The following is an 11,137-nucleotide window of genomic DNA, read 5'->3' as shown; positions in this document are numbered from 1 at the left end:
GGAAAATGTTCTCTGCGCCCTTAAAAAGAATGTATACTCTGGTGCTTTGGGGTGAAATGCTCTATAAATATCAATTAAATCCATCTGGTCTAATGTGTTGTTTAAGGTCGCTGTTTCCTTGTGATTTTTTTTTTTTGTCTGAAAGATCTATCCAGTGATAATAGTGGGGTGTTAAAATCCCCTACTATGGCTGTATTGCTGTCAATCTCTCCCTTAATGTCTTCCAGTAGTTTATTTTTTTATATATATTTAGGTGCTCCTTTATTAGGTACATATGTATTTATCAGGGTTATATCCTCTTATTGATTAGATCCCTTTAGTATTATGTAGTGACCTTCTTTGTCTCTTGGAAATTTTTTTTCTGTCCCTTCACTTTTATCCTGTGTGAATCTTTTGTTGTGAGGTGGGTTATTTGTAGACAGCACATGTATAGGTCATGTTTTCTTATTCTTTGAGCTATCTATGTCTTTTGATTGGAGCATTTAATTCATTTGCATGTAATGTTGTTATTAATAGGTACTTATTTATTACTATTTTTATTCTTTACTCCTCTGTCTCTCTATTTCTTCTTCTTACAACACTCTTTTTAACATTTCTTACAGTTCTGGGTTGGTGGTAATAAAATCCTTTTGCCTTTTTATTTTTGTGGAAGTTCTTTATTTCACTTTCAATTTCTTCATTTCTTTAAAAATACATTTCTTATATGTTTTTATTGATTTCAGAGAGTGGAAGGGAGAATGAGAGAGAGAGAAGCATCAATGATGAGAGAGAATCTGCTGCCTTCTGCATACTCCTACTGGGGATTGTGCCTGGAACCCGGGCATGTGCCCTGACAGGGAATTGAACTGTAATCTCCTGGTTCATGTGTTGACGCTCAACCACATAGCCATACTGGCTGGGCTCATTTTCAGTTTTGAATGATAGCCTTGCTGAATAGAGTAGTCTTGGTTTCAGATCCTTGCTTTTCATTACTTTGAATACTTCATGCTGTTCCCTTCTGGCCTGTTGTGATTCTGTTGAGAAATCTTCTTACAGCCTTATGGGAGCTCCCTTGTAGATAACTGACTGTCTCTCTCTTGCTGCCCTTAAGATTATCTCTGTCTTTATTTTTTTAAATTAAATCTTTATTGTTGAAAGTATTACATATATATCCCCCTTTGACCCCCTTCCAGCCTGCCCCATTACCTACCCTAGGCCTTCAGCACCCTATTGTCTGTGATCATGGGTTATGCATATAAGCATACAGTATCTTTGGATGATCTCTTCCCGCCCACCTACCCTCCGAGTTCCCTCTGAGATTCGATAGTCTGTTCCATGTTTCTGTGCCTCTGGTTCTATCATCAGTTTATTTTTTTCATTAGATCTCACATATGAGTGAGATCATGTGATACTTGTCTTTCTCTGATTGGCTTATTTCACTTAGCATAATACACTTCAGGTCCATCCATGCTGTCTCCAAGGGTAAGAGATCCTTCTTTTTTACTGCTGCATAGTATTCATTGGTGTAAATATACCACAACTTTTTTATATACTCATCTATGGATGGGCACTTGGGCTGTTTCCAGATTTTAGCTATTGTAAATTGTGCTGCTATGAATATAGGGGTGCATACGATCTTTATGATTGGTGTTTTGGATTTCTTAGGATATATTCTTAGAAGTGGAATCGCTAGGAGTCAGCGAAGAATGATTCACACGGACACAGCGTTCATAGCTCTCTAGCTCTCTTTAGTCTCCATGGACCTTCCTGTGCCTGGGTGAGGCCACAGAGAAAGATCCTGAGGCAAGCTGAGCCTTTATTTTATAGTCACAGGTAAACAAGGCAGTGGTTTCCATAGTTACACTCTTCTTGTGAGTTTCACTTGTTTACACTGTTCTTGTGTGTTTCACTTATTTTTGTTCTTGTTGCACTTCCCTCAGCCCATTAGCTTCCCAGATAAGATCTAGGGAGCATCATAAGGTCAAGTCCAATTATGCTTAAGAGGACTGTGCCCTCTAAGCTGGGACTTGTTTGTGACTTTGCCAACAGGTCAGTCCGAGGTTTAACCCTATAGCGGCTCCCCACAGAATCCTTCAATCCCCAGGCTGACGCCCCATCCACTGAGCCAAACCAGCCAGGGCCACATTTAATTTTTTGAGGAAACTTCATACTGTTTTCCACAATGGCTGCACCAGTCTGAGTTTCCACCAGCAGTATTCTAAGGTTCCTTTTCTCCACATGCTCACCAGCACTTGTCATTTGTTGTTAGTAGCCATTTTGACAGGTGTGAGTTGATAACTCATTGTTGTTTTATCTCTTTATCTTTAATGTTTGCCATTTTAATTATGATGTTGTCTTAATGTGGGTCTCTTTGTGTTCATCTTGATTGGGGCTCTTTGTGCCTCCTGAAACTGTGTGACTTTTTCCTTCACCAGATTAGGGAATTTTTCTGTGATTTCTTCTTCAAACAGGTTCTCTATCCCTTGCTCACTTTCTTCTCCCTCTGGTTCCCGGTGATATGAATGTTGTTACATTTCATGTTGTCCCAAAGTTCCCTTAACTATCCTCGTGCTTTTATTTTTTTTCATTTTTTTATTCAGGTTTGATTTTAACAAATGTGTCGGGGTGAGAGCCCACAGGAAAGGGTGAAGCCCATGGTGGGTAAAGGGATTTGGGGAGAAACAGAGGCATGGGGAAGGAGCTGGTCCCCAGTCTGTGGGGGTGGTGTTTGGGATAAAGGGCTATAGGAACAGGGACCAGACCAGGGATGAGTCGGGGGGAGGGCACACGGACCATTTGCCAGAATCCACGGTTGATTCCAGAATTAAAAAAAACAAAAACAAAAACCTAAACCACAAGCAGCACCCACCCCATCTCTCCCACAGGGGCAGTAGTGTGAGGGGAGAAGAGGAAGGCAGCTTCACCAAGGCCATGGCTCACTCACTGCTGGCCAAGGGAGCAGGGTGAAGGGCAGGGGCTCCCCAACAGATTGAGGGCATGGAGGAAACCAAAATAAAACATCAAATAAATTGTGTAGGAGTCCAGGCAAAGGCCCAGGCCAGAGCTGAGCCAGGCTGGGGGATCTGCCTCATAGAGGGGGGCGGGGGGCGCGCGGAGGCAAGCGCAAGCCCAGGCTGCGTGCTGCCATCACGGAGGCCAGTCCCCAGATATATCCTCATGCTTTTAAATTCTTTTTTTGCTTTTGCTGCTCTGATTAATTTTTTTTCTACCTTCTAATTTACTGATTAGATCCTCCACTTCTTCTAATGTACTGTTTATTCCTTCCAGTATGTTCTTTATTTCAGCTATGTCTTTTTATTGTTTTATTCTCATCGGAGGACATTTCTTTTCTATTGATTTTTAGAGTGGAAGGTAGGGAGAGAGACAGGGAGAGAGAAACATCGATGTGAGAGAGACACATTGATTGGTTGCCTACCACATGTACCTTGACCAGGGCTGTGGATTGAGCCTGCAACCGAGGTGCGTGCCTTTGACCAAAATTGAACTCATGACCATTCAGTCTGTGGTCCGATGCTCTAACCACTGAGCCAAATCAGTTAGGGATATGTCATTCTTCATTTTTGACTGGTTGTTTTTCAGGGTTTCTATGTCCTGATACTGAGCATTCTCTCTCTCTCTCTCTCTTTAATCCTCACCTGAAGGTATGTTTATATTGATTTTAGAGAGAGAGGAAGGGAGAAGGAGAGAGTGAGGGAGAAACGCGGGTTGACCCACAACCTGGGTATGTGCTCTGACCAGGAATCAAACCTACAGCCTTTCAGTGTACAGGATGATACTCCAACTGAGCCACACCAGCCAGGGCTGTTGAGCAGTCTTAAAACCATTACTTTGAACTCTGTTTCTGATACATTTCTTGCCTCCATTTCATTTAGCTATTTTTTTTGCAAATTGTTCCTGTTCTTTCATTTGGGGCCTGTTTCTTATTTCCCTATTTTTACTGTTTCTTGGTTCCCCCATTTTTGCTGTTTCTTTGTGTTTGTTTTGTGTATTGGATGGGACTGCTATGACTCCCAGTCTTGGTGAGGTGTCCTCTTTGTAGTTGGCATCATGTGGAACCCAGTCGTGTAGTCTCCTTCATCTTCTGAGCAGGGTGCTCCAGGAATGTCCCTTGTGTGTGTTGTGTGGGTTCTTTTGTTATATTTGTGTCTTGATTACTGGTGACCTTTTCATGGGAGGGCTCAGTCCTCAGGCTTGCTGACTGTAAGGCTCAACCCTGACCACATCATGCCAACTGTTACACAGGTACTGACAGAACAAAACAAGTCAAAATAAGACCAAACCAAAAACTTCTGAACAGCTATATCTTTTAGCAAGAATCTGAAGAAGTTTCATTTTAAATTATGTTCTCTTTTATCAACTCTACTGTAGATCTCACTTAATCAGACACATTGGCTGGAAGGGTAAGTTGTACAAATGTCCAATGACATTCATTAGGTACCCTTGGTATTTTTAATTACAGCTGTGAGGTCCCTTCTTATTTATCCAACTTCTGGCTGCCCTAGACTTTCACCTCCAAAAGAGACAGCCATTGGACCCACAGTTAAACTGCAGTTTTTTTGTTTTTTATTTATGCTTCTTTTCTTTATTAGGCTAGAAGGAAAACTTTAGGCCTTACTTTTAAAAATCTTTTTTTTTTAATTGACTTTAGAAAGAGGAATTGAGAGGAAGAGAGAGATAGAAACATCAATGGTGAGAGAGAATCATGGGTTGGCTGCCTCCTTTATGCCCCCTACTGGGGATTGAGCCCACAACCTGGGCATGTGCCTTGACCAGGATTTGAACCATTGATCTCCTGGTTCATGGGTCGACACTCTACCACTGAGCCTTACTAGCTGGGCAAGGCCTTTTTTATATTTCTTAGGGTCTAGCACAGGGGTGGGCAAACTTTTTGACTCGAGGGCCACAATGGGTTCTTAAACTGGACCGGAGGGCCGGAACAAAAGCATGGATGGAGTGTTTGTGTGAACTAATATAAATTCAAAGTAAACATCGTTACATAAAAGGGTACGGTCTTTTTTTTTTTTTTTTTTTTAGTTTTATTCATTTCAAACGGGCTGGATCCGGCCCACGGGTCATAGTTTGCCCACAGCTGGTGGAGCAGAATGTCTGGCACATGATAAGGGCTACATAAATGTCTGTTTGTATAAAATGCTCCATTTTATCTATTTATATAAATGCACCATCATTTCTCTCTTTCAGGCCAAGATGGGCTTCAGGGAAGGTGAAGGATTGGGTAAATACAGCCAGGGTCGGAAGGACATCGTTGAGGCCTCTAATCAGAAAGGTCGAAGAGGCTTGGGTCTGACGTTGCAAGGCTTTGAACAGGAGTTGAATGTGGACTGGCGAGATGAGCCCGAGGTAACTGGTGTGGGGAGGAGAAGGCAGAAAGCCACTTGAGTTTTTGGGTGCATGCCTTTACGTTGTCACATTGACACACTAGAAGTCTCCAGAGGCAGTTTGATCAGGGTGGTTAGTGAGGGTTGAACTAGTTTCTTACATGGAAGGTTCTGGGGATGTCCAGAATGGAAAACAAGTCTGGGGGAGGGGGAATGATAGGATGTGGATTTGTTTCCTGTTGCTTCGTATAGGACTATCTAAGACCAATGGGTGGAAGATACTGGAAGGGACGGTTTGCCTCCACAAAGAACCTTAATACAGCTTTTCACTAGTGACTAAGATACCTCACAAGGTAGTGAGCTTCCTCTGCTGAAACGGTTCAAGTGGCCGATTGAGGACCCACTTTCCCGTTGTATGAGTGATTGGATTAGGTGCCATGTAAGGTCCTTGAACCTCTAAGCAGGTGTTTGTTTATGCCATACGGCTTTTTCATTGTGGATTTAGTCTGCTTACCTATTTGGGTACCTGTTTGTTTTACCCTGAATACCCAAAGAGACTCATTTCTTTTCATGGTACAGATAATGTTGTGATTTTATTTTTATTCATTTATTTATGTCCTACCTTATTCCACAAAGGATTTGAAGTAGGTATAATAAAAGCCCCTAAAAGTAATGATGTAATATTACCATTATGGAGTTGAAACTAGAGGAAATAGAAAACAAATGTCTAATCTTCTACATAGTTGCTATAATTTAGCTTCAGATGTGGTTCTGAGTTCTGGAAAATTGATATTTTATTTGTCTCTCCGATGCTTCAGTTCAGGAAAATCTCCCATCAACCTGTGCATGATAAAAGCCTAATAAGGCTTCAGCGTAAGAAGCTGACAAGCCAAGAGCTAATGGGTTCTGATGTGGTCCTGCTGTGTTGCCTTGTAGTTGGAAGGAGACGAGACCAGCAGAATAGCAGATGAGACAGTGCAGAATAGGGTAAATATTTGTAATTGGGTGCTAGATGTAGGTTTTTACCTCAGAAATGCTTGGTGCTTTCTGTGTCCTCATTTGTGTGAAAACAAGTAAAAAGCCCCAATTCTCTCAGTGGAACAGAATTAGAACTAACTGCTAAACTTGAGATACGAAATTTGCCCATAAAATTTCTGCTTTTAATGGAGACAGGCCATTGAAATTCCTTTTTGAGACAAGGGTGTTCTAATTATCATCTACCATAATTCAGTTTTTCTCTTACAAAAGATGCCGTATCTTTTGGTTAAGAATGTGGCTTAACTGTTAGATGGTGGTCACCTCTTTAAGGCAGATGAGTCTGGGTGGCCTGAGGTGACTCCCGTTCCTAGAGTCACTACAGGAAGGTGCTTAGTGACCTCTGTAGCCAGGATGGAGGGAGAGTGCAAACTTGGAAGCTTCAGACAAAGTCCGCTTTGCAGGTAGCCTTACTATATTTAGACTTCCATGGGGAGATTGAATATTCTTTTATCTCTATAGGGGCATCCAAAGTATACGTGAGTTGCTTTTTAAAAATATATATATATTTATTGATTTCAGAGAGGAAGGAAGAGGGAGAGAGAGATGGAAACATCAATGATAAGAATCACTGACTGGCTGCCTCCTGCACGTCCCCTACTGGGGATTGAGCCCGCAACCTGGGCATGTGCCCTGACCAGGAATCAAACCGTGGCCTCCTAGTTCCTAGGTCAACGCTCAACTATTGAGCCACACTGGCTGGGCATAAGTTGCTTTTTTAAAAAAAGAGTTTATAATATAAATCACAACCAAGTATGCTTAAAGGTGATGGATTTGACCAAGGAGAGAAGCCATGATTCACTGCCTGATTCATTGACAAAAGGCTTCAGTAATTTTTCTTTTAACCTTTCTCTTTTGATGGTGGTTGGCTTGCCCTTCAGACCTTGCATTGTGATACCATTTTATGCCTTTCAGAGCATGTAATATTACCTTTAACCACATTGCTTCAATTTGCAATGGTGAGTCTCTTCTCCACACTTGCTCAGGAGGGAATGTGTAAAGCTGCCATGCAGGTTAGCCACCTGTTAAAGTTTCATAATCCATGTCTCTCTAGCCCAGTGAACGTAGCCCTGGCTGCACATTAGAATCATTTGGGGACTTCTAACAATGCAATTATACCCAGTTCCTACCTCAGATCAACCGAATCATATATTCTGTGGGTAGGCCCCAGGCACCAGAACTTTGTAAAAGGACTGTGTAGGACCCTAATGGATAGCAGAGTGAAAACCACTGTTTGGGCTTGATAAGGAAATTATGAGGAAGTAGTTCATTAGCGGTGCTAGTTTCTGCCCTATCTTGAATGAATGGGTGGGAAATCCTATTTATTTTGTAACACTTTGAAAGGCATCAGGAGGTGAGATTCATTGCTTAGTGTCTTCCTGATGTGATTACCTATCAGAGACACATCTCTTATCCCCCACTGCTCTGTATCCCCACTGCCTCTTGGGACAAGGACTATGTCTTTTTTAACTCAGTGTCCATAATGGTATTCATAAAAAATATTGAAACAAATGAAGGATACTTCGAAGGTTTGGGAAGTTTCTAGGGACTGAAACCAGAATTGGACCTGGCCTTCAGAAGTTAAACTTGAGAATTCCAGCTCTCAATTTTCATGTCTAACAACTGCCTTTGGCCTCAGCTTCCCGGACTCTTTCCACTCTGTCTGAGTCTCTCTTGATTGTTTTGGGGAAGCCCTGGTGAGATGGGGCATAGCTCTGAGGGCCTGTCTTACCTGACTTAATTGTCTCTCTTTTGTTTGTAGCCTAGTGCCTGTGAGCAGGTGTCATGGTTCCCAGAATGTACCACCGAGATTCCTGACACTGAGGAAATGAGCGATTGGATGGTTGTGGGAAAGGTAGGATTTCAGGAAAATGTACCCTAAAATTGTTGGCACTTATCTCCTGACTTTTCTTTGAGTTGGTATGTATGTGTTTATACACTGGTTCATGAACATTCGTGCACTGGGGGTGGTCTCTCAGCCTGGCCCGCCCCCTCTCACAGTTCGGGAGCCCTCAGGGGATGTCCTATTGATAGCTTAGGCCCCCTGAGGGAGCAGGCCTAAGCCGAAGTCTGGCCTCCTTCTGTGGGAGGTGACTGGACCAATCAGGGGAAGGCGCCTCCCTGATCACCCTGCTGCTGCTGCCATTGCTGGCTGCTGCAGTGCTGGCCCTTGGCCCTTGCATCTTAGCACTGGCCCCGCCCCCTGCCCACTGGTGGGTGGGGGGCGATCTGGGGCCAGGCCAGCTGGGGGAGGGTCTGTGGGAGGTTGAGGCACAACAGGTTGCACCCCGTCCAGCCTCTGCGGAGGCATGGCACTGGGACCAGGCCTGCGCTGCTGCCTCTGTGGCTGCCTCTGCAGAAGGGGCAGCACTGGGACCGGAACCGTGTAGCCGCCTCTGCGAAAGGAGCTGTGGCCACTGCCTCTCCTGCGCTGTTGGCCCTCGGCCCTCGCAGCCCTGTGGCTCTGTCTGGAAAGATGTCCGGTCTATCCGGTCTAATTAGCATATTACCCTTTTATTAGTATAGATGTGGAAAATGTGAACCTGACCATTTTGGCAGGAATAAAACTGTGTGTTAAGATGGTGGGTCAATGGCTTTATAGATATGCCCCTGGGACATACATATGGCAGAGAGGTTTTTTCTCCTAGTCATTTAGCTTGCAAGACAACACAAAATGCACAACTTTTATCTTCCTCACTGGTTACAGCTGGGCATTGTTCCAGGTAGATGAAAAGACACTGTACCTGTCCTCAGAAAGTAATGAGGGAGTTGTTACAGAGGGAATTTGTTTAATATCCCCTGGAAAATTGTAAGAATAAAGTAGATAGCTACTAAATCAGTGTGGTCTAGAGTAGCAGTCACCAACCTTTTGGACTTCACAGACCACCAGTGGTCTGCGGACCACCGGTTGGCTACCACTGATCTAGAGAGTAGTTCTCAAAGTATAGGGGCTCCCAGGGATCTCTAAGACACTTCCAGGGGGTCTACAAAGTTAGTTATTTTTGTAATGATACTGAAAGTTTTTTCACTCTCATTCTTTCACAACGTGCCCAGTAGAGTTTTCCAGAGCCTATGAGATAATTTCACAACCAATTGAATATAAAGGAGAATCTTGGTGTCGTCTGTTTAAGCCAGCTATTAAGAAAGTTTTTAAAATATATATATTTATTGATTTCAGAGAGATAAAAACATCAATGATGCACACACTCCCCTTCCCCCCATTGGGGATTGAACCCACAACCCAGGCATATGCCCTGACCAGGAATTGAACCGTGACCTCCTGGTCAATGCTCAACCACTGAGCTACACAGGCTTGGCCAAATATTAGGAAATTTGCTAAACTGGAAAACAGTGCCATTTTTCTCACTAAATTATTTTTGGAAATATAGTTATTTTTCATAAAAATGTGTTACTTTTATTAACATTGTTTTTTTATACTCAATATCTTAAAATTTTCTTAGTTTTAGTAATAAACCTCGATGTATATATCTATATGTCTCCCACATAAATAAAAGCTCTGAGGTCCTCAGTGGTTTTGAAAAGTGTAAAACCTGAGAACACTAAGCTTGAGCACCGATGGTTAGAAGTGGCCTCACTCAGACATGATGTTGGACTTGACAGCCACCATCACAGGGTTGCTGGGAGGCTCTTGAGCCCTTGTTTTCTGTGCCGCTGCCAGGTCAGTGCCTAGTGTCGTGCGTTCATACTCATCACAGAGCAAGAGGCTTACCCGTTGCAGGACAGGCTTCTGTCACTTGGGGTAGTCCCCATCCTGCCTCCATGCCCTAGGGATAGACAGCTTGAATGTTTCCTTCCTGTTTGCTTTTCTCAGCTTCGGCATTCACGAGTCTTGTACCCATATGGTGCTCTAGTCAGAGTACCCAAGGGGCTGCTTCGTCTCATAGCCGCCTGGGGTTTCGCCAGGGGATTTAGGATTTTCTCACAAGTTCCTGCTCCTCAGAGATTGATGTTTTTTGGCAGGAACTCAAGCCCCTTCGCTACTCATTTGGGACCCTAGTTTCTCCATTCATCCCCCCAAGTGCAGTCACACATGGTCATTACTGACTGTTTTCTTCTCCCTGTAGAGGAAGATGATTATTGAAGATGAAACAGAGTTTTGTGGGGAAGACCTGCTTCACAGCATGCTGCACTGTAAGGTAAGGCCTGTGGCTAGAGCTGGAGTTGAAAGCTGTGTGTAAAGGGCTGTCTGGGCTTTTCCAGTTCTTTTGAGTCACTTGTGGGGGCTGAAGTTTAGCTGATGTTTTCCTGGCGGCCCGATGTGCAGCTTGTACATTTCTCCAAGGTGTCCTTTTTCCTGGTGACTGCCCTGCTTTGTAGTGTTGTGGTGTCCCTGTGGTCAGTAGCCAGGAAAGGATCCACTTTACCTCAGTGGGTTGCTTCATTATAATCCTGGAGGGTTGGCTGATATAATGAAAGGTTTGAAATCATTCTTTAGCATTAGATAGACCTGAATTCAAATCCTAGTTTTGCAACTTTTTTTGCTGTGTGACCTTGGGCCAGTTGCTTTAGGTTCGCTGAGTTGAGTGTCCTCATCTATAAGATAGGGAGAAAATACTTCGAAGGGTTGCTGTGAGAATTAAATGAAATGCTGGGGCGAGGCTCCTAACGTGCTGGATCAGTAGCCTTCCCTTGATACCTTGAGGCCTGAGTTTTGGGCCAGGAAGTGTATTGGTCGGGACAGAAAGAGCCAAGGAAACTGAGGAGAAAATGGGTTGGAAAAGGAGCAAGGCCTCAGAGCTTACTTA

General features: G+C 43.5%; 1 protein-coding gene across 1 annotated transcript in view; it reads left to right on the top strand.

The window, feature by feature from the left end:
* The window catches only part of CMTR1 (cap methyltransferase 1), a 60,611-nt gene that overhangs the window by 21,638 nt on the left and 27,836 nt on the right, over positions 1-11,137 (top strand). Inside the window, exons 4-6 of the mRNA XM_015571880.1 lie at positions 5,200-5,358; positions 8,134-8,226; positions 10,457-10,528. Coding sequence (XP_015427366.1) covers positions 5,200-5,358; positions 8,134-8,226; positions 10,457-10,528 — 324 coding nt within the window. The remainder of the gene's footprint in view (positions 1-5,199; positions 5,359-8,133; positions 8,227-10,456; positions 10,529-11,137) is intronic.

Source organism: Myotis davidii, unplaced genomic scaffold (genome assembly GCF_000327345.1).
Source record: "Myotis davidii unplaced genomic scaffold, ASM32734v1 scaffold289, whole genome shotgun sequence".
Classification (NCBI taxonomy): Eukaryota; Metazoa; Chordata; class Mammalia; order Chiroptera; family Vespertilionidae; genus Myotis; species Myotis davidii.
The sequence above is the reverse complement of the archived record's forward strand: the minus strand, read 5'-3'. Positions and strand labels throughout refer to the sequence as shown.